This window comes from Canis lupus, chromosome 12 (assembly GCF_048164855.1).
Source record: "Canis lupus baileyi chromosome 12, mCanLup2.hap1, whole genome shotgun sequence".
NCBI classification, from domain to species: Eukaryota; Metazoa; Chordata; class Mammalia; order Carnivora; family Canidae; genus Canis; species Canis lupus.
The window spans coordinates 42,166,149-42,190,155 of record NC_132849.1 but is presented as its reverse complement, the minus strand read 5'-3'; the positions used below and the strand labels follow the sequence as shown (position 1 = coordinate 42,190,155).

Here is a 24,007-nt window from a genome sequence, read left to right as displayed (position 1 = left end):
CTTAATTTCTAACTTAGATAATACATACGTGGGTCAGTGAAACATGGCAATGCTAATGTTTTGGTGAGTAGAGGGGAGTGAGGCTGGTGGGATGTGTAGTAGTCATAGACCAAGGGTCAGTAAATTATGACCTGTGGGTCAAATCAGTATGATCATATGTGGTGCCCAAAACTAAAATATTATCTGCTCTTTATAGAAAGTTTGCCAACCTTTACCCATACTCTATAGACATGGTCTAAAACTCAGTCATGTAAACTTTAAAGTTATTTCAACTTTTTGTCAGTTGGTCTTTCCTTTTATAATCCTGGTGTAGGACTTTATTTAAATATAAAATAGTGTATGAAAGCATAAAACATTATTTAGGATATATAGACAATTGATTATTAAGCATAATTCTCCCTCCACTGAGTTCTATTCCCTAGAGGTAACTGTTAACATTTTTTGTGTAACACTTGAGGCCTTTATTTACAGTCATGCATGTACGTGGAATATATAATTGAGGGCCTAGGGGATCCCTGGGTGGCGCAGCGGTTTGGCGCCTGCCTTTGGCGCAATCCTGGAGACCCGGGATTGAGTCCCACGTCGGGCTCCCGGTGCATGGAGCCTGCTTCTCCCTCTGCCTGTGTCTCTGCCTCTCTCTCTCTCTCTCTCTCTCTCTGTGTGACTATCATAAATAAATAAAAATTATAATTGAGGGCCTGGAAGTAGTGGGCAGCAATGAGGACTTGGGCACTTCTCCTTGGGCAATATAGTAAGCCATTGGCTTTTATGCAGAAGATTGATGAGGTTTGACCTAAGTGTTAAGACATTAAGCTTTAAGCCATTCTGTCTGATATGTTGAGAATAGCCTACGGAGGGGTGAAAGGCCAAAGCAGAGACCAGAAGTCCTGGACAGATGATTGTGGAGTCCAGATAACTAGGGGGAGTGAGTTGGAAAGATAGGAGCAGTGTGGTATACTTGTGGGTGATAAGATGTCTGTGATGTGAGGAGTAAGTGACTGAGACACAGTAGAGGTACGGTTGTTGGAGGTGGCAAGGGTATGGAACTGAGAGGACCATGTGTCAGATTATCAGGCTGTGTGGTGAATATGGAGACCACTAAGAAAGTGTTGGATGGATTGACAGTGGAGCCACTAAAATATTTAAGAAATAAAGGGGAGTGACCCAGAAATGAATGGATGACAGCAGGAGACGGAGGTAGCTGGTATCTGGTGACAACACTTTGCAAGGTTTTAGAGGTGAAAGAGGGAGAGACTACTTGTTTTGAAATGTTTGTGACAAACAGGAAGCACACTTAAATCCTGTCCAGGGCTGCTGACACAAAGGCTATGGAGGCAAAACAGGTATGACCTGGGAGATCTGTCCTTATGAGCCAGCATAGAGCAAGAAGGTGAAGAAAGTCCTGAGAGAAGAAATTGAGGATGGGATTCTTTTGATAAAATTTTGCTGAAATTTTGCTCCTGGAACTGTGTTGAGAGATCCTAGTGAGGCTTTTGGGGGTTGGAAACAATTGGAGATGGAGCTGATTGGAGCAGATATAGTCAGTAATCTGGTGCTGAAGCTCAAGGCAGTGAGAGAGTACCTGGGAGCTTGGGCCCCTTGTGGAGCTTGACAGTGGGATAGGAGGGCACATGGGTCTCCAGGCAAATTTTGATGGTGAAGTCTTACTAGATGATAGATAAGGTCTTGACAGCAACACTAGTGCTGTTGGGGACCCTGGTCACTGCAGTTGTAGTGTGGAGGCCACAGGAGGGTTGCATTTTCTGACTCAATGCCAACTTCAAAGCATTCGTATGAGATGTTATCTCAAATTTTCTAATTAATTTTTTTTCACTTCTAGATACTGCAAAAAGCCTTTGACTTCAAACTGCACAATTCAGATAGCAACACCTGGGAAAGGCAAGAAATCAACACCAAAACCCATCCCTATTCTAGCAGCTGGTTTTTGCTCAGACAAAATGTCATTGTTGCTTGTATATGGGAATTGGTTTCAGCCCATCATTGAGCGAGTGGTACGTAGATGCTACTCTGGGGTAGAGCAATACAACATCAATATGGCCATGGAAGAAAATGATTTTGAAATGATTCATTGGTCTGCTTATTGGAATACTTAAAAAGAAGTCACATATTTTCCCTTAACTGAAGGACCTTTCACTGGGTGGTTTATTTTAGTTCGTGAGAGCTATGGATATAATTTTACTTAACCCAGCATATCAAAAATATTTTAATCCTTAGTCAATATGAAAATTATTTGAGATAGTTTATTCTCTTTCCTCCTTTATTTAATAGTATGTCTTTGATGTTTGGTGTATATTTTCACTTACAAACACATCTCAGTTTGGAATAGCCTCATTTCAAATGCTAAGTACCTCCATGTCCCTAGTAGGTAATATTTTGGTCAGCATAGGTATGAGTGAATTTTGCCCAATTCTCCCAAAGCTAAATCTTAATAAAGGAGCCCTTGGTAATAGTATTCACTGAATTTTCTCAGTGGAAATTTAATGAGTGGTACAGTTACTTAACTTTTGATTATAGAAGTTTCTTTGGAGACTTTTGGTAAGTGATGAGCATGTCCAATAGGTGATTTCTTCAGCTTGCATTTATACTGCTATTTTTTTTTAAGATTTTACTTATTCATGAGAGACAGAGAGAGGGATTCCTTCTTTGTCTCTGTCCAGAGACCTAGGCAGAAGGAGAAGCAGGCTTCTCATGGGGAGCCTGATATGAGATTCGATCCCAGGACCCTGGGATCACACCCTGAGCTGAAGGCAGATGCTCAACTACTGAGCCACCGAGGTGTCCCTATACTGCTTTTATTCAGTAAGGCCCCCTGGGAGATGATGAGTGGAATATTACATGCCCAAGCAAACTCCGGCTGAGTTTATTTTAAGCTTAAATTTAAGCTCTTGAGTTTATTTAATTCTTTGCTTTTTAAAAACTTAACACATGGATATGGTTTAATGAAAGGAGAAAGGTGTTAAGCTGTAAACCTAAGTCTTCTTGCTGTATGTGGACCCCCTAACCCTTCTCTGCAGATAAAGCCATTGTTTCTGCTTGTTTGGGGTCTTTCTGGATACTAATTGGTTCTGTGGTTATAGAGGATTACATATAACCGTAACACCTTATGGGTAACCTGTACTTTGCAGCATCTGATTATTCCCACCGTTTGATACCACATCAAGGATGTGGACCCTAGAGCATTTTTGTTCATCAGCAGTGCTGTCTTTGACTTGGTTGTGGGAAATATAGCAGTAGGAAATTTTAGGATAAAAACATTCTTTTTTAGGATAGAAATATTCTTTTTTAGCCTATACTATTCTTTATAGGGGTGACAAACTGGAATGTTTTCTTTAAAATCTGTTACACTTAAAAACCTGTTGATCGGGCAGCCCGGGTGGCTCAGCAGTTTAGCACTGCCTTCAGCCCAGGGCGTGATCCTGAGGACCCAGGATCGAATCCCATGTCAGGCTCCCTGCATGGAGCCTGCTTCTCCCTCTGCTTGTGTCTCTGCCCCCCTCTCTCTCTCTTTCCTGTGTTTCTCATGGGGGGAAAAAACCCCAAAAAAACACAAAACCTGTTGATCTGGGGTACCTGGGTGGCCCAGTGGTTGAGCATCTGCCTTTGGCCCAGGAGGTTATCCTGGGGTCCTAGGATTGAGTCCTAGGATCCCCTGCAGGGAGCTTGCTTCTCCCTCTGCCTATGTCTCTGCCTCTCTCTGTGTGTGTCTTTCATGAATAAATTTAAAAAAAAAAAAAAAACAACAAAACCAGTTGGTCTTTTAAAACTATACACATGAAAAATTCGAGCAGTTCCTAACTGAAGAAAGTACACATTATGCTTAATACTGACCCACTTTTCTATGCTGCTGTCAATCTGAATGGTCATCAGTCTGAGTGGCTCAGTTTTGTGGGGAAGCTTTCTGTGCTTTTTTGTATTTTTATAAAAAATGCACAAGTAGGCATTTGCTTTTCATGTTTTATTCCCAATTCCTTTATTTGACACTTTTTTTTTTTCTCCATCATACCCTCTCCTCTTTAAAATTATATTCCCAGGCTTTAAGTTCCAAAGAACCTCATATGTGTTTAATAAGAGATATTTCAAACTGCTGGGCCCCCAAAGTAGAAACGGCTATAACAAAGGTGAGTGCATTTTATATTAGAAATTGAGAAAAATGAGATTTAGGTGAGTCGAATTGTTACGTAATACTATGTTTAGACTCTTTGATACCATCTCTTTATGATTTTGTTTTAACAAGTTTGTGGGATTAGGTCTCCGATAACAAGATTATAAAACTCTTGTGCTCTTGATTTGTTAAGTGCATGAGTGAATAGATAACTAGAAGTTGAAGACCTGGGAGTTAGCCTCTGCCCCCATGTATGATCATTAAATAAACATCATATTTATCAAATTATTTTACCAATGTCAATATTTAAAGGAGCATAACTTTGAGAAGAATCTTACATTTAAAGGTGGAATAAAGCCTAAAATGATGGGTCTGGAATTGAACACTGTATATACACTAATCATCATCATCATGCTTTATTTTGAATATAACATGGCGTCTATATGTAGATATCATATGTTTGGCAGTTTAATGAGAAAGGGAAAGCCAATACATGCTATGATGACATCCATATATGGTTTCGCTTCTGGCTGAGTTCCAGAGATGACACCTTTCTCTTGGCTGTCTGAGCATTTCTGGCAAAGTTCGATTACTGGAGATGGTTGCAAAACATAGTCTAATGTTTTTAAGTAAACTGTAATCTATAAACATTGTTCCTGGTTTTTACTCTAATGTGGTATTGAAAACTGTAAAACTGAACTTTCAGATTATAATTTAAAAACATATTTGCCAACATTCAGTTAAAATTTATCTTTAATTCATATATTAAGTTAGTTATGTTAGATTTTTGCAAACGAATCTTTTAGTTCGTTTTCTCATTGGGGCTAAATCTTGCTAGGACAAAGGCACCATTTCTTTTGTCACGTCCCTGCTGTTCCTATTCAACAGGTGAGAACACCAGTGATGAATTCTGAAGCAAAAGTTTTGGTGCCAGGGGTGCCTGGTCATCATGCAGCCATCAAGCCTGCTCCTCCACAAACTGAGGAAGTAGAGAGCAAGAGGAAATTGGGGGAAAATGAGGTAATAGAGGCACTCTGACGATGTTTGAGATTCGCACTCTGATGATTTTTGAGATTCCTCTTGAGACTGTAGCACATATATCGGATAGAGCCAGACTTGGAACTTGAGGAACTGAGATTGCTGCTGTTAACTCTCTCTCTCATCCCCAGCAGCACAGGTTCCTGAAATTCCAGATTGTAGACTGTGAGATGTTTACTTGGCCACTGTTAATGGAGAAGACATTGTACTAACTACAGAAGGTGCTGTTTTGGCCTTTGTTAGTGGTCAGCTGGGTCACATAATTGAATACATCAAGCCAGGACTTGCTGTGATGATTTCCATTGGGTTTCGCATGTTGCTGACTTCCAGTGATGCCTCTTCTCTTGGCTGTCTGAGCAGTCCTGGCTAGTTTAGTGATAGTTGGTCATCATTTTAACCTCTTAACTTATAAAATTTCATTTTTTCTCAGCTCCCTAGACCTTCCTTCCTGTGGTTATTGTACTTGTCTCTGCAGCTTTTTTTTTTTTTTTCCTTAAGATTTTTATTTATTTGAGAGAGTAAGCGAGCCATGAGTGGGTGGTGGGGGAGAGGGAGAAGCAGATTCCCTGCTGAGCAGGGAGCCATATGCAGGACTTGGTCTCAGGACCCTGTGATCATGACCTGAGTCAAAGGCAGACACTTAACTGACTGAGCCACTCATTTGCCCCTGGACCAAGCTACTTTAGGCCTTGTCTGGTTTCACATTAATAGATCATTTCTGTTCTGCAGGTTAGCATTGAAGAACGCCTGGGAGCACTGGATATAGATACAAAGAAAGAAAAGGTTGACCTTCCACAGACAAATAGCTTTCCAGTTCTTCTCACACAGGGTTTAGAAAGTAATGATTTCGAAATGCTAAATGTAAGTATTATAGCAGTTTTTAAAATGAATTAAGACAGTTAATTTTTCTTAGAAAGTGATTGACCTAGCACACTCAAGTGAATAGACCTGTGATATAGCTATTTTGAATTTAATATTTTCTGACTGTAGTCAAGTATAGATCACTTGGTGGCACTATACAGACAGTCACCAACCTACAAAGGCATTGTGTTAAATTATTTTGAACCTGGAATGCATTTTCTCATAGAAATATTGTTCTGACTTGTTATTAGGTCTTAGGCTTTAGTTCACAAAAGCCTTTTATAAACATAGTGTAGCTGAACTATAATACTCAGCATTCTAGATCACAATTTATATTTTTTTCTGTAGGAAAATGCGTTCCTGAGTTTTTACTCTGGATTCCAGAAACTTATTTCCCCCTGGCCGTGAGAGGGGGCGGTGAGGTGGAACCTTGGCAATGGGTAGGAGGTTTGGGGGAAAAATTCAAGAGGGTTGGGGGTTATGTTTGAAGTATTTAGAGGTAAAAGTACTAGAAATTTATATAAGGGAGGTATTTATTATTTCTGTGTTTGTAAGTTGGTGACTGCTTGTATGAAGTTACATAATTAGGTCCTCTTAAATTCTAGAATTTAATAGTGGTCTGTAGAGACATTTTAATGTAAAGATTGGATTTAAGCACTGCCTGATTAGATAAAATCAGTTTACATTTTCTTAGTGATTCAATATTATGGTGCCACTTAGTATTGATGTGACTTTATTCATAGGTTACTTTAATCATGTAACCTATGAATAGCGTCTTTCTGATTTATATTTTGATCTAAATGTGAATATCGTTTATGTCTAAGGTGATTTTACAAAACGAGGGGAAATCACATCCTAAAATTTTTTGTAAAATTACTTGTAAAATAGTTTGTGAGTGTATGTAATTTGAAAGGTGGATTTTAGTTATATGGTATAGAAACCTAGATGAAAATAAGCTGTAGAAAACAATGGACAATGTTTTTAAAATGTAACGTAATTTATCTGCCACTGTTGTCTCCTTAACTATACTTTGAAACCTTTCTCAGTAATACAAGTAAATCAGCTACCGATTTTTTTTAAAGAAACATTTCAAAACATTTAGAATTATTACATTGGACCCCCCACGCACTCATCACTGAGTTTCAGAAATTATCAGCACTAGCCAATCTATTTGTCATTGTGTCATGTATCTGCCCACAGGCCTCCCCTAGGTTATAGTGAAGCATAGAGACGACATTTTATCTGTAAATACATCCTTGTTCAACTCTGACAGTAACAACTCCTTTTAAAAACAACCACAATCCATTATTACACCTTAAAAAAGTAAACAGCAATTCTTTGAAATCATCAAATATTCAGTTAGTAGGTTTATATTTCCTTGATTGTCTCATGAACTTCGTAAGTTTTTATATTTGCTTTCTTCAAAATGGGATCCCCATGAAGTACACAAAGTATTGGGGAGATAATGCCTCTTCTGTGTCTTGCAGTTAAGTTTTTGGGGAAGCTATGTTATTTGCCCTGAAGAGATTCTCACATTCTGGATTTTTGCCTTCTGTAAAACTCCATTTTGTTGTGTCATTTAATCCAGTAAATGATATCATTTAACATGTTCCTCTAACATACTACTTGTACACTGGTAGTTGGATCTAAAAGCTTGTAGAGATTCAGGTTAAAATCTTTTGGCACTTCAAAGGTGACAGTGTATTTATCAGACATCACAGAGTTGTTGAGGAAACAATATGACCTTTTTGGAAGCACTTTTTAAATTGTGAAGGGTTGTACACATAAGATTTTTTCATTATTAGAGGTCTTTAGGTGATACATTGTATTAAGTAGAAGTAATTGGAAACTAGAATCCTGAAACATTGTGTGCTGGAAAAGACCTGTAAAAGTTAGAGTGAAGAGCTTCTTTTAAAATAACCCTTTAAAAAAAGAGATAAGTAAAATATATATATAATTTTTTTAAAGATTTTATTTATTTGAGAGCGGAGAACACAAGCAGGGAGGAGGGGAAGAGGCAGAGTGAGAGGGAGAAAGAGACTCCGTTGAACAGGACCCTGAGGTTATGACCTCAGCCAAAGGCAGATACTTAGCTGACTAAGCCACCCAGACTATGCCCCCCAATATTTTTTTTTCTCCTAAAAATACTCTAATCCCAAAAGTTACCTTATGATTATACACGAAATATAGGAGGAGGACAATAAAAATGAAAGAAGGCAATGAGCAGTGGCAGGAATGTATCATATGACTAGAAGTGAGAAGAATCCCTACCATAGAAAACTTGACATTAAATTCGTGGCTTTAGAAAGGTGGAAATTTGACTCAAAGAAAATGTCTATAGCTTATGAGAAGAGAAGCCTAGTCATTTATATAATTCATGGCATCCACAGACGACAGCTATTTTTAGATTTTTAAAAATGTATGTAAATAATTTTGTGCCATTTACAGTAGGATAAATTCTACTGTAAAATACACTATAAAAGATGCCTCTACCTCTGCATTACAAAAATTGAGAGAAATTAAGAAAGATTTGAGTAGTGATGTTTATGATTGAAAGATTTAATACTGTTAAACGAGGAATTCCCCCCCCCCCCCCCATACTTCTCTGTGTATTCAGTACATTCCCAATTAAATTTCAGCAGCATCTCCAGGTAAAATTGGAGGACTTAGCCTACTCAATTTCTTTTCTTTTCTTTTCTTTTCTTTTCTTTTCTTTTCTTTTCTTTTCTTTTCTTTCCTTTCCTTTCCTTTCCTTTCCTTTCCTTTCCTTTCCTTTCCTTTTCCTTTTCCTTTTCCTTTTCCTTTTCCTTTTCCTTTTCCTTTTCCTTTTCCCTCCTTCCCTTCCTTCCTTTTTTTTTTTTTTTAAGATTTTATTTATTAATTCACGAGAGATACAGAGAAAGAGGCAGAGACATAGGTAGAGGGAGAAGTAGGTTCCCATAAGGAACCCGATGTAGGACTCGATCCTGGACTCCGGAATCACGCCCTGAGCGGAAGGCAGACGCTCAACCACTGAAACATCCAGGCGTCCCAAGCCTACTCAATTTCAAGATAAAGTATAGTAATCAATATAGTTTGATAATGGTGAAAAATAAATACAGATTAAGGAACCAAAATAGTCCAGAAATAGACCATACAGAATTAGTTGAGTTAATGGAGAAAGTAAAATCTTTCCAACAATTAATCCTGTACCAACCAAATATCCATCTGGAAAAAAAAATACATCTCAGCTCTTATTTCACAAAAGTTGACTCAAAATAGATAAATGTAAAACCGAAATCTACAAAACTTCTAGAAGATAGGATAAAATATATGCAAACATTAGTGGACAGAGTCTTGATGGCATCACAAAAAGCATTACACACTCTAGGAAAAAAGCGGTCATTTGGACTTAATGAAAAACGGTCATTTGGACTTAATGAAAGTTAAAATCTTTTACTCTTGAAATGACTTGACACTGTTAAGAGAAAGGAAAGGTAAGCTGTGGGCTGGCAGAATATTTGCAATCCTTACATCAGACAAGGGTTCTATCCAGAAAATATAAAAGACTCAATAATGAGACTCAACTCAAATAAAAATCTGGTAAAGGTGTGAACAGATACTTCACAAAAGAAGTTAAATGGCCAGTAAGTGCATTTAAAAGTGTTACATATCATGGATCACCACCAATGCAAATTAGCATGGCAGTGAGCTAACACTACATACCTGCAGTGGGTTGATTAAAATTTAAAAGATCCTTCTGTTGGTGAGAATGTGGTACAGTTGGAATCTCATATCTTGCTGGTGGGAATATAAAATGGTACAGCTACTTTGGAAAAGAATTAGGCAGTTTCTTAAAAGTTAAAGATTCATCTCCCATAAGACCCAGCCATATTCTACTGATGGGTATTTACCTGGAGAATCAAAAACATGTTCATATAAAGACTTGTACATGAATGATGCTAGCAACTTTATATTTTTTAAATAATTGTAACCTTGAGAGAACACATATGTTCCTCAACATATGAACAAATAAACAAATTCTTTATCTAGCACTGTTAGGAATATATTATTGATACATTAGCAACATGGATGAATCTCAAACTTAGGCTGTGAGAAAGAAGCCAAAGAGTACATGCTCTTTATGATTCTATTTATATAAAAATTCTAGGAAATGCAGACCAATATATATAGTTCAGTGGTTACCTGGGGGTGAGGGTGGACGATTAGAATGTTAAGGGGCCCAAGGAAGCTTGAAGGTGATGGAATGTTTATCATAGTGTTTGCTTCATTGGTAAAGGTTTATGTCATACTGATTAAATAGTATATTTAAGTGTGTACTGTTAATTATGCTTCAGTTATAGTGTAGCAAACTTGTAAAAGAAAACCTTCAATATTTTCTTGGCTAGTTACAACTGTGGTTTATAGGGTTGTCTCTTTAAATATATTTTCAGTGGAAGTTAATGCTAACTTCTATATCCATTAACACTTTACTTTGGTTTAGGGTAACTTGCTTTTACTTCTCTTAATTTGGAAAATTATCATAGACCCTCTTGTTAGCATAAGAATTACTTGAGAGCTTGTTAAAAATTCTTCTGTCCAGCAGTTTGATATAACTTCTAAACAGCTAGGCCATACGTACTCTTTTTTTTTTTTTAAGAGAGAAGGAGAGAAGATGAGAGGGAGATAATCTTAATTAGGTGGGGCTCCTTCTCACAATCCTGTTGAGATCTTGACCTGAGACAAAGTCAAGATGGACACTTAACCAATTGAGCCACCAAGTGCTCTAAGCCATATGTACTCTTGTTGGCCTTTGACAGTTCTAGTTTATACCTCTTATCTTGGTATAATAATTAATAGTGACTTTCATTGTCATGTGTCCTAGTTTAGACAACAAATTATATGATCACTTTATATTTTAGAACACCAGGAGATTACACAAACTACATATTTTTTAAACCCTCATTCCTATATTGTTTTTAACTAAGCTTTTGGTATAAATAATGTGCAACAATAGATTCAAGTTTATATCCCGTGACTTGAAGGGCTACTACCCTACTTGGCCAGTTAAGACCATGAAACCTGATAGTTTGGTGAACATCTTGTGAAAATTGAGGACCTTAACAAGAGTGGGTCTTATTTCAAATAGTAATTTGTAGACTAGTTCAGATAGATTGTTCCCTATAACCTGTACATCGTTCAAACTTTGTGATAACTGGTATTTATAATAACATGATTTGAGGTATGTTTAGTATCATCACGCATCTTCTGAATTACTGTTGAAGTTCTGATCAACATATTTTGTTTTGAATCTTGTATTCTGATTATTTGAAAATATAAATTTAGGTTAATTGAAACTGTTTAATCAGGACAGTCCATTCCTCACTTTTATAAAAAGTTTTCTTTTGTATGAGGAACTATGCAATTATTCCAGTGGTAGTTTTTGTATAGTTTTTGATGGATTTGAAAGGGCTTGGTGTAAAGATATTTTTATAAGTAAATAAAATTCATAGGGAATTCTGAAAAGGTGCTGTTAAAATAGGCTATAATCAGTCTTCTATATTTTGCCCTTTGGTACTTCTGTTTATATTTTAAGCATGGCCTTTAGAGTACCAATCATCACCAAAACAGCATGCATCCATCATCAGGGAAGTTCCTCTGGGAATTAAACTCTTTGGAAAGAATAAATACATAGAAAAGTTCAAGAGGAAGGGGAGACTGAAGATTTTGAGAACCTGAAAGGACTTGTATTTCACACTCTTGCCTATAGATGAAGCATCTGGGGTTTGGAGACATTGAAAAGCCTGCCAGGATTAGGACTACTCTCTCTCTCTCATTTTCTGTACCCTGTAGCGGAGACTGGGTTTCTCCAGTTGATGTACTCTCCCAGGGTTTTGATTCAAGCATTCGTTATGTATGATCTTTTAATTATCTTAAAAGTTTATCAAAAGTTGATAATTTTAAAAGATTTGTTGCTTTCTAAGTGTGGTTTTAGTATGTTTTGCTCAATCTTATGTGGATATATCTCTGATTTCATAAAATGACAGTTTGATAGCTTCTCTAAAGTGGCATATATCTGCAAATGTCTAGAGGTGTTCTATTTTATGTAAAAATTTCATAAAGTTTAGAATCTGTAGAGAAGAAACTCCATTCATCAAAGTAAATGTCTTGATTCCTGAAGATTATTCTTTCTTGATAGCCAAAGACCATAACATAACATTCTCCAGTCAGCCCTTCCAATCTTCATTCACTAAAATTCAGTTGGTATTTTATTGTTTGGTTGTTAAAACAGACACAAGAAAAATGCTCAACATCGCTCGGCATCAGGGAAATACAAATCAAAATCACAGTGAGCTACCACTTCACACTGCTCAAAATGATTAAAATGAACAAGTCAGGAAACAGCAGCCGTTGGCAAGGATAAGGAGAAAGGGGAACCTTCTTGCACTGTTGATGGGAATACAAATGGGTGCAGCCACTCCTAAAAACAGTATGGAGGTTCCACAAAAAGTTAAAAATAGAACTACCTTACCACCTAGCAATTGTACTACTAGATATTTATCCAGAGGATACAAACGTAGTGATTTGAAGGGGCACATGCACCCCAATGTTTATGGAAGCATGTCCACAGTGGCGAAAATGTGGAAAGAGCTCAAATGTCCATTGATACATGAATGGATAATGAAGATGTGTTATAGATGTATGTGTATATACATATATATAGACACATACAATGGAGTGTTTTACACATGCACTGGAGTATTACTCAACCATAAAGAATGAAGTCTTGCCATTTGCAGTGACGTAGATGGAACTAGAGGGTATTATGCTAAGTGAAATAAGTCAGAAAAAGACAACCATATGATTTCACTCCTATGTGGAATTTAAGAAACAAAACAAATCAACATAGGAGAAGGGAAGGAAAATAAGACAACAGGGAGGCAAACCATAAGAGACTCTAACTATGGAAAACAAACTGAGGGTTGCTGAAGGGAAGGTGGGTGGAGGATGGGGTAATCGGGTGATGAGCATTAAGAGCATTTGATGTAATGAGCACTGGGTGTTCTATGCTACTGAGGAATCGCTGAATTCTTTCCCTGAAACTAATAGTACACTGTATGTTCATTAAATTGAATTTAAAAAAGAAAAAATACCATTTTTACTGTTTTTCCTTTAGTGTCTTTAGCTTCTGCATATACTTATCTTTATGTTTCTTTTATTTTCTCACAGAAAGTACTTCAAACTAGGAATTTAAACCTAATTAAGAGGACTGTATTAAGGATGCCCCTGCATGCTGTTATTCCATTGTTACAAGAGGTAACTGTACTCTTTTCATTTTAAGGTCCTAACACTGTGAGTTAGGAGAAAATCTAGTGTTTAGAGAAATGGATTTGTAATATGTAAGCAAGCAGGGTACTTAGAGTAGATAATAGATCTATTCAAAATTTACCTAGTCCACATTTTTTAGTGTATTTTTTATTGAGATATAATTCATATACCATAATATATACTCTTAGTATGTGTATGCATTGTGCTGTGTTTTTCTTTAATAATCTACAGGTTGTGCAGTTGTCACACCCAAAAATTTGTGTGCCAGTTAGCCGTTCACCATTCTCCCTTACTCCCAGTTTCTGGCAGCCACAGATTATTTTCTGTCCCTGGGTTTGCCTGTTTTGAACATTCATTTATATAACTTGTAGCTTAGATTTTTATCAGGTGGTAATTACTCTTATTGTGAGAATGTGTTCCTAGGTTATGTTACGTTCCTTGAACAGTGAGGAATTAGGAAATTTAGGAATTCTTTAGGAATATTGATTTCCTAATAGTCTTTTTTGGATGGGGGAGAGGGAGAGAGAATCTTAAGCAGGTTTTCTCTGCCCTGCCCCCTTATTCTGGGGCTCGATCTTCTCCTGAAATTAAGATCTGAGCTGAAATCAAGAGTTGGATGTCCAGGCACGCCCTGTTAATATTCTTTTCTGTTTTTTGTTCTCCTGGATGTGTGTATTGTGGGAATTGATGCACATTGGCTGTCTCTGAAGTGCTGTCACTAATACGGTTTTTCTCCTCCTCAGCTTACGAAGAGATTGCAGGGACATCCTAATAGGTAAGATATTTAGGGGACTTATATTGCTTTGATTTTATTAATATTTTAGAGGTGATTGTTAAAAACATTTTCTGACAGCATGAAATTACATAGTGGATAGCTCCACACTTAATTGGTAAAACTCTAGAAGGGTCAGATACTGCTTTCCCCACACTTACTGTAGATTGAATAACTCTTTTATTTTTTTTTTAAGATTTTATTTATTTGTTAATGAGAGACAGAGAGAGAGAGGCAGAGACACAGGCAAGAGGGAGAAGCAGGCTCCATGCAGGGAGCCTGACTTGGGATTTGATCCCAGGTCTCCAGGATCAGGCCCTGGGCCAAAGGTGGCACTAAACTGCTGAGCCACCGGGGCTGCCCAAGAGTGAATAACTCTTAATCCTAAGATTTTATAGTTTTTTTTTCTTTCTTCTTCTTCTTCTTCTTCTTCTTCTTCTTCTTTCTTCTTTCTTCTTTCTTCTTTCTTCTTTCTTCTTTTTTTTTTTTTTTAAAGAAAACTCCTGTGTAATTTTTCATTTTCATTATCAGGTTGTGTAATGAATTAGTCTTAATGATTTAGTCCTAATCAGATGTAAAATTGCCATTTGTAGAACTTCCCCAACCTCTGGTAGTTGCTAAGACACTGTAAGGAAATATTTTATAGGACTGAATTTTGTGTTTTTATTAATACTTTGATGATGAAGTATTTGAATAGGGGGTTGGTATCTCATGGATCCTAAGCTGACAGTGTAGTTTTATCAGTGCTACAGTATATAGTTGTTTTTTCTCTTTTTTTTAAAAGATGTTATTTATTTGAGAGAACGCACATGGGGTGGGGGTTGTACTTGGAAGGGCACAGGGAGAGGAAGAAGCTGACTCCCTGCTGAGCAGGGAGCCCTATGCTCATCCCAGGATCCTGAGATCATGGCTTGAGCTGAAGGCAGATGCTTAAACCAACTAAACCACTTAGGCCCCCCTAGTTTTTCTTTTCTAAGTTTTTTCCCCTGATAGACTCCATTTGTGTTTGGAACTCACAGAGAAAAGCCAGAGAATTCATTGATTAGGCCCTCCTTACACATATTTTGGTCTATATTTGTCTTTTAACATGGCATGGAAATCTTTTGCTATTTGTACCTGATGGTGAGTAGATGGTGGGCATAAAATGCCAAGTGATTTGACCTCAGTTTATTGCCTTGGTATCAGTTAATTATGAAGTAAAGCATGGGTTTTATTCTTGAATTGTTTTAGAGGAAGGTAGTTATGTTCAGTCCATATTACCCCCCTCTCCTCCCCATGAGATGAGTCTGTTTTCACAGATCTCAGACTCATAAAGGGATGAGAAGACTGTCAAAGTCAATGATTTATTTAGTAGTGTTGTTTTTCACGAGGCACAATTTATAGATCTTCACTTGGCCTGAGTTTTCTAATATTACAGCTCTGTTGTATTTAATTTTGAATTCATGAATATTCGTTTACTTGGATTTTTTTTTTCTTTTTTTCAGTGCTGTGTTAATGGTTCAGTGGCTCAAATGTGTGTTAACGGTCCATGCATCCTATCTATCCACAGTAAGTCTTCAGCTGTTGTTGCTCAGTGGCTCTGATAAGGATTAGAAACTGATGTGTTAATGAAAGCATCTTCCCTCCACCTGCCCTTCAACCGTCAGCTACTGCTTTGAAAGGTTTTCTTTTACCCCAGGTGCAATGTAATGTCACCATTGTTGACTTTGGAAATTGGCCTTTTTTTTTTTTTTGCTCTGGATTTTAGAAGTAATATATATTCTATAGAAAACGTTGAGAAATACAGAAAGGAGAAAAGTAACATTGGCATACTAGTCTTTAGGTGTTTTAAAAAATATATAACCTGTTTAGCAAAATTATTTTTATATAATATGTATCTCCCCATTCTTCTATCTTGTCCCAGGACAATGAAAGATAGCTTGTGGTAAAAATGAAGTTAAAATATTTAATACATGTCATTTTGTGGGGCTTGTGTCGCTCTTTGTTATCTATGCAAATGGAAAGGAGGAAACAGTTTTAAAGCAACACCAGAAAACACAGTGTTATATGTCATAATATGAATTGGGCTCTTTGCCCACTAAGTCAGTTATATTTTAAGCTAGAAATAAAATTACACAATTTCCTTTTTCCTTTTTCTTTAATTTTATTACCTAGGACCTTATAGTAGATTTTCTTAAAAGGTTATAGTGAACAGTTGGAGAAAATTCTTAATTGCTCTTCCTTTCTTAACACAGTTTCATTTATCCAGCTCAGCCTGGTCACTGTTCCTTGTTCTTTCTCAGACTTCTTTTGCCTTCAGTAGTTTGAAATAGGGAAAACAAATGGATAACCTGCTTTGAGGCCAGCAGTTCTATGAGTCTGGAGGGAATTCCGTCAAGATGTTAGAATTGGGGGAGGTACACAAGATGGTCAGAATGGCTGCTGGGTTTCCCCGCTTACAGAATCTTGGGAGATGAGGTGAAGGCAACTGTGAGTGCAGTGGCTGAGTGGTGGGTGGTGGGCACAGGAAATTCCCCTAGGCATCCGGATTTGTGGGAAACAGGACAAAACTTTTTTTTTTTTGTAAACTCATTTACATGCTTACAAGTAAAAAAGAGCCTAAGGAGGCCTTGTAATGAAATCCCTTCTGGAACCAACTGCTAAGGGTGAACTGCTGGAGTAGTAGTAGTATAAACATTCAATACTGGCAGAACAGATCAAAGAAGCATGTTATGAAGAGGGCTCCATTGGGGGAGTGGGTGGGCAATTCTCTCTCCTCAGACAGTGCTTTCCCTTCCTTTCCTCCTCTTTATCTGGTGTTACCTTTTCTAAGCTAAGGGACGGTGCTAAACCTGAGGCTTAAGTAATGGACAGATGCCTTAATCCCTGTTTCTGGAGCTTATTGTCCCTGTAGGGACAGATAAAGAAAGAGATGAATGACAATTGGAATGTGATCATGTTAAACTTTGTTTTAATCATTTTGTGCCTGTATGCTGTTTTATTTATTTTTAAGATGTTTGTTTATTTATTTATGAGAGACAGACAGACAGACAGACACAGGCAGAGGGAGAAGCAGGCTTCATGCAGGGAGCCTGACGTGGGACTCTATCCTGGGTCTCCAGGATCCAGCCCTGGACTGAAGGTGGTGCTAAACCTCTGAGCCACCCAGGCTTCCTTGTTTAAGCATAGTTCAGAGGGTTCTTTAATAGGGAGTATATTTGAAATACTCTAAGGTCAGCTTTGTACTCTGTCGGTCTGTCAGTGCTGTTCTCTGGAAGCTGTGAAAACGTTCCTTTAGTTTGATAGGGTCTTATGGTAGAAGGTAGATAATGTGATATTATCAGAGTAAATTTCAGAGGAAAGCCCAGAGATATGTGGTGGGTTTTTTTTTTTTTTTTGTCTCAATTACATTGGCCTTCCCTCAATATTTTATTTTTAATTTTTAAAAATTATTTTAGGGCAGCCCCGGTGGCCCAGTGGTTTAGCACCGCCTTTGGCCTGGGGCGTGATCCTGGAGACCCAGGATCCAGTCCCACGTTGGGCTCCCTGCATGGAGCCTGTTTCTCCCTCTGTCTGTGTCTCTCTCTGTCATGAATAAAAAAAAATCTTTAAAAAATTATTATTTTAAAGATTTTTTATTTATTCGTGAGAAACACACAGAGAAAGGCAGAGACATCGGCCAAGAGAGAAGCAGGCTCCCTCAGGGAACCCTATAGGGATCTTGATCCCAGGATCCCGGGCCCATGACCTGAGCCAAAGGCAGATGCTCAACCACTGAGCCATGCAGGCTCCCTTATTTTTTATTTTTATTTTTTATTCTTTTAGTAAGCTTCATGCCCAGTGTAGAGCCCAACTCAGGGCTTGAACTCACCAGGCTTAGATCAGCCTAACAGGTACCCAGGTGCCCCCTCCATCATTATTTTTTAAAAACTATTTTTTGCCTTTAGGACATAGGCTATGAAAAATTTGAAATGTTGCTAGGTAATGTGCCAAGCAGCCACTGCCACTGGAGCTGTAGCAGATAGATGCTTGTGATGCAGTGACTCAGTACTTGAGTGTATCTGAGCATGATTTGTATGTTGTTATCTGTACTTTGTCATGATAGTATGAGATATCTTTTCTCCCCTCAGTTGCCTGATCTGGTACCCCAGCTGGGAACACTATACCAATTAATGGAAAGCAGAGTAAAAACTTTTCAGAAACTCTCACATCTTCACGGAAAGCTTATTCTTCTAATCACTCAAGTGAGTAAATCAGATTGTTTTGTGCTAAGCTTTGAATGTGATAGGAATAGAGTGAGGAATAAGGAATGTTTACCTGATCATTGAAAGCCCCATGTTTCAGCAAAAAATTGATAAATCAGGATCCAGTCTTTAACTTGGAAATGTTATATATTTGATAGTAAGTAAACTTATGCCTGATTCAGCTTTTCCTCAAAGGTTCTCAGCATCCTATTTTATTTTATTTTATTTTATCTTATCTTATCTTATCTTATCTTATCTTATCTTATCTTATTTTATTAAGATTTATTTATTTATTTATGATAGTCACAGAGAGAAAGAGAGAGGCAGAGACACAGGCAGAGGGAGAAGCAGGCTCCATGCACCGGGAGCCCGATGTGGGATTCGATCCCGGGTCTCCAGGATCGCGCCCTGGGCCAAAGGCAGGCGCCAAACCGCTGCGCCACCCAGGGATCCCTCAGCATCCTATTTTAGTTTTTGATAGAGTTAGGATGGTTGTGCTACTATGAATAGCAAGTTACAGGGTATTTATTCAGTTACAGTTTTGGCACAGAAAAATTCTGATCACCTTAAGAGGTTCAACTTTTACAGAATAATTCTTTATTCTTGTATTTGACAAATTTATTTTTTGCCCTGTATTTGGTCTGTATTCCTATTGAGGTCATCCATCGTAGTGTTTGAGGGCAAGTTCACTGTTTGGGAAGGTGGAGCGAGCATGGTGGTGGCTGCCATCCTTGAGATAACCTTGTACTCTTCCTAACAACACTTGATTACCTTTCAGGTTACAGCATCAGAAAAAACAAAGGAAATGACTTGTCCTGCGCAAAAGGCAAAATTGGTGTATGAGGAAGGTGAGGCTTGAAGGGAGTGTGGAATTTAGAATTGGAACATTCATTATTTAATGTTGAGTTCTGTTACCTTTATTTTGTAGAATATGAATGTGAGTAAGATCATGCTATGGCATGCTTTTTCTAAGAAAATGGGCAAACCTGTGGCAAAAATATGATCCAGTAAAAGAGAAGGTGCAAATGTACAGTAAATAAGAAGGCACACTAGGTGTGGAAGATATTTAAATAGGAAGACACTATGAATAAACTTCTATGCCAGCACATTGCACATTAAAATCCTAGATGAGAATAAGTAATTTCTTAGGAAACAGTAATGACCAAAAGTGACTTAAAAAGAAATAGAAACCAAAAAAAAAAGAAAAAAGAAATAGAAACGTAGAATAAGCCAGTGGCCTTAAATTGATTTAATCAAAACCTTTGCTCAGAGATGTCAGGCACAGAGTTTTATTTAAAATTTTTTATTTAAATTCAGTTTGTCAACATATAGTGTAACACCCATTGCTCATCCCATCAAGTCCCCTCCTTAGCAGGCACAGAGTTTTTATAGGTATATTTTGTCAATCTTTCAACGAACAATTCATTTTTGTCCTGTATAAACAACTCATGCATTTTATGAGTCAAACCAAATAAGAATGATAGTTAAGGAAATAAGATTTTAGGTCATCTTCAAATATCCTGAATAGTAAGTTGATTATTATAGAAATGCTTGTGTAAAAGAATATGTCATTACCAAGGAGAATTTATTTAAAGATTCTAAGGCAAATTAGCAGGAAATCTATTAAATATAGTTACCACATTAACAAATTAACAGGGAACAATATACGTTAGTAGATACAGAAAAAGAATTCAATAAAATTCAGCCTTTCATCATCTTATTATTGATAATCCAAGCAACTTAGGAATTTAAAGGAATTTCCTTAGTCTTATCAGAGTTTAAAAGTATTCCCACAAAGTCAGGAACTAGACAATAATGCACCTTTTATTACTTTTGCATATCCTGCCTAGTATTGTATGAAAGAAGTGAATCCTAGAACATTGGACTTGGCAGTTATCCTTCTCAACTTAGAAAATGAAGCAGAATCTAGTTACACCATCATTAATGAGATGAAAATAAACAAGTTTACTGGAATCCCAAGATCACAAAAAGGAGTCAGTAGTATGATTGTCTCAGTAATGTATTACAGAAAATATATTAGGAAAAAAGATTTCATTCACAGCAGCAATCAAAACTAGAAGTACCTAGAAATATAAGTGAAACAAAACCTTTATAGAGAACATGATAAAACATAACTGAAGGACATAAAAGCATACCTAAATTAGACTTTATTATTAATTACTTAGACTTTTTCCAGTTTTATTGAGATATAATTATATATAATATTGTACTGTTTTAGGTATACAACATAATTATTTGATCTCTGTATATATATTGTGAAATGATTACCATAATATGTTTAATCAACATTCATCACCACTCATTGTTGCGGTTATTTTCTTATGCTGAGAACTTTTTTTACTCTCTTAACAGCTTCCAGTACACAGTATGGTATTGTTAAGTGTGGTTACCATGCTGTACATTATATCCCCAGGACTGACCTGTAATTGGAAGTTTGTACCTTTTTTTAAAAAAAGATTTTATTTATTCATGAGAGAGCCAGAGTGAGAGGCAGAGACATAGGCAGAGGGAGAAGCAGGCTCCCCATGGGAACCCGATATGGGACTCCAGAACCCTGAGATCATGACCTTGAGCCGAAGATAGGTGCTCAACCACTGAGCCACCCAGGTACCCCAGAACTTGGTACCTTCTGCTTTTCACTCCTTTACTACACTCTCCATACCTCTGGTGACTACCAGTCTGTTCTTTGTGTCTTACAAGCTTGGTGTTGTTAGACTGCACACATGAGTATGATCATACAGTATTGTTCTCCAGAGTTATTGCACCTAGTACAGTCCCCTCACCATCTGTGTTGTCACAAATAGGAGGATTTCCTTTTTTTTAATAGCTGAATGGAATTTAATGGCTGAATGTATATCACATTTTCTTTAACCATCCATCCAGCCCATCAATGAACTCCTAGGTTGTTTCCATGTCTTGGTTGTTGTAAATAATGCTGCAGTGAACATGGGGGCGGTGCAGGGATCTCTTTGAGATCCTGATTTTGTTTCCTTTGACATATGTCCGGCAATGGTATTGACAGATCATCTGATAGCTTTATTTTTAATTTCTTGGGGAACTCCATACTGTTTTCAGTAATGCCTGCACCAATTACATTTCTACCAAGAGCACATGAGGGTTCCCTTTTCTCCACATCCTTGGCTTAGTTTTTTAAGATGATTTTGTTAGGGTTTTGGTACTTTGTCCTACCCAGTGAGATCTTGGTGGAATAATTAATGGACTTTTATGCAGATAAGATTATTAATGTTACTGCTTAAATGGATGATCACTGAATGTAATATTTCTAAAAGTAAATTCAAGAATCTGACTCTGTTTATTTAGTTTTTAGGGCTCTGCCCTCTGCAGAGTAGATCACATACTTAAGGCTGAGTTTTTCCCCTTGCAGAATCTTCTGAAGAGGAGTCAGATGATGAAATTGCAGAGAAGGACTCTGATGTGAGTACCTTGTTTTTTGGTCCATAAATCTGCCTTTATACCCTTCTAGTCTGTATGAACAAGGGCTTCATGAATGTTTTCTATGCTTCATCTCTTTCTAACAGGATAACTGGGATGAAGATGAGGAGGAGAATGAAAGTGAAAAAGATGAGGATGTTGATGAAGAGAACGAAGAAGAAGAGGAAGATGCTGAGGAAAAAGATGAGGAGAATGGGGAGGACAGGGATGTGGCCAGTGAGAAAGAATTAAATGGAGATTCTGACTTAGATCCTGAAAATGAAAGTGAAGAAGAATGAGGATGGAGAACAAGCTGATGGACCTCTGTCACTTCTGGCACGCGCCTTCCCCCATGCTGCCGACTTCTCCTGGGAAGGGTTGTCTCTGGGACAGGCGCCAGGGACTGTTGCACATATCCAGATTCCTCGTGCTGGTCCCTATGCCGTCTCGCTGTCCTGAGCACCCCAGACTTCACTGTGTAAATAAGAGTGTTTCCTTCAAATGTTAATAAACTTTACACAGCAAATAGACACATTTTCTGCAATGTACTGACATGAGTGTCCAATATTTGGTATATTTTTATAATATAATATCCCAGTATGGTTGGTTCTAGCAAGAATTGACATAAGTGAAGACACACATTTCCCATGTAGGGTTTCAAGAACTGGACTTTTGTGAAGGAGTCAGCTCTTATCTCAGGTTGGTATCTTTCATCAGATCCAGATATGAAGCAGCACTAGTGAAAATTTTTAATTTAGTACATTTTCATAAAATATGAAAGGGTAACTAAAGATTTGGAGTAAAAAAAGGTTGGGATTTAAGAGTTAAATATCAGTATCCCTAGCTTATCTATTAATGGAGGTGATCTGATTTGAGTCAGGTTGAATATTTGGAGTGCTTCCCCCAAACAGCCACTTATTTTTTAACCTGTCATGTGGAATATTTTTTTAAAACACACAAAAAATTATGGTAATTAAAAAACTAAAGAATTAGCCATATTAAGGATTTTTCTTGACTGCAAGTTGCCTGTAAAGAATCATCAGTGTATAGATTTAGAAGTACTCATTACCTGCAACTTTTTAAAGAATTCAGTTATAGCTGCTTTTGAAGAGGTTTTCATTTTTATTTAAATTACTAATGGATCAAAGAACAATTGTTTATTTTTTCTCTTTGGTTTTAGATATTAATGATAACCTTGTTGGAATTTTTTTCCAAAGAAAATATTTTTATAATTCAGTAATTTAATGTTTTCCTTTTCATTATCCACTCTTGGCAGTGTTAGGATATCTGTTTACCTTTAAAATAATAAATCTGACTCAAGATTTTTTATGTATGTATAAATAAGTATTTTGGTGTGCTACAAAAGCCTCATATTATCAGTTTTTTTTTAAATGAGCCAGTATTTGTTTAGTGCTCACTAGGGAACATGCAGATGGAAGCTCAACTCTAAGGGAGGGCAGGGGAGATGGGTTTATTTTTACCACCTGTGAATATGTAAAACACAAAAACCATTATCTCTGAGGGACTTTTTAACATCAGTGGCAGAACAGAGATTTCTGTGCTCTACTCATAGAGCTGGAGCCACACAAGCATCTTGGGAAAGTAAGTTTGAGCCAGCTACTGGTGTAATGTACAGTTATATTTGTCTATAAATGGAACTGTTTATGACAATTTAATACCATTCTCTTTGTAAAGTGAATAAATATTCATCTTTACCCAGTGCTTGTCTTGTGATATATGTAGAGGAACACAGCCCATATGGTTGGGCTTGTGTGAATATATCAAGAAAAGCAATTTTATTCCACTAGCATTAAAAAGTAAATGTGCTCAGGATTTGTTGGAAACCCTAGACTTGGTAGTGTAGTGAATGAACCAAGAACTTTGAATTTCGATGCAGCTCCACTGGCTGGGTGGTGTTTCCACAGCCCGAGGCTGCAGTGGCAGTCTCCAGGACCTACATGCTCATGTACTGCATCCTGCCTTGTGGTCTGGGAGTCTGATTTCACTATACCTTACTCTCCCTGAAGGAGTAGAAGGCTGTAGGGTGTAGTGATTGCTTCCTAATTACTTTTTGGGTTAGACATCGAGGGCTTAATTAGGCTTGTTCCAAAGACATTTCTGGTTCAGGGTGTTTTTCACAATGTTGTTCAACAACTAGTCCAGGCAACAACAGTGTGTGGCTGAGGTCATCTTTTCTGAGATTAGTTTTTCACCCCCAACCTTTTATTT

The 24,007-nt window shown here is 37.3% G+C and overlaps 1 protein-coding gene and 2 non-coding genes across 3 annotated transcripts in view; all 3 read left to right on the top strand.

Moving 5' to 3' along the window:
* Positions 1-23,493, top strand: part of WDR43 (WD repeat domain 43) — a 44,172-nt gene extending 20,679 nt beyond the window's left edge. Inside the window, exons 8-18 of the mRNA XM_072771344.1 lie at positions 1,841-2,012; positions 4,053-4,139; positions 5,012-5,143; positions 5,891-6,022; positions 13,232-13,318; positions 14,074-14,105; positions 15,587-15,650; positions 18,212-18,325; positions 19,104-19,173; positions 21,732-21,781; positions 21,886-23,493. Coding sequence (XP_072627445.1) covers positions 1,841-2,012; positions 4,053-4,139; positions 5,012-5,143; positions 5,891-6,022; positions 13,232-13,318; positions 14,074-14,105; positions 15,587-15,650; positions 18,212-18,325; positions 19,104-19,173; positions 21,732-21,781; positions 21,886-22,077 — 1,132 coding nt within the window. The 3' untranslated portion in view covers positions 22,078-23,493. The remainder of the gene's footprint in view (positions 1-1,840; positions 2,013-4,052; positions 4,140-5,011; positions 5,144-5,890; positions 6,023-13,231; positions 13,319-14,073; positions 14,106-15,586; positions 15,651-18,211; positions 18,326-19,103; positions 19,174-21,731; positions 21,782-21,885) is intronic.
* LOC140601989 (small nucleolar RNA SNORD53/SNORD92) lies at positions 4,617-4,696 on the top strand. Its single transcript, XR_012005043.1, has one exon. It is a non-coding gene; the product is annotated as a small nucleolar RNA SNORD53/SNORD92 (small nucleolar RNA).
* On the top strand, positions 5,446-5,521 carry LOC140601990 (small nucleolar RNA SNORD53/SNORD92). The gene has a single exon (XR_012005044.1). It is a non-coding gene; the product is annotated as a small nucleolar RNA SNORD53/SNORD92 (small nucleolar RNA).
* Positions 23,494-24,007: the final 514 nt, after the last annotated feature.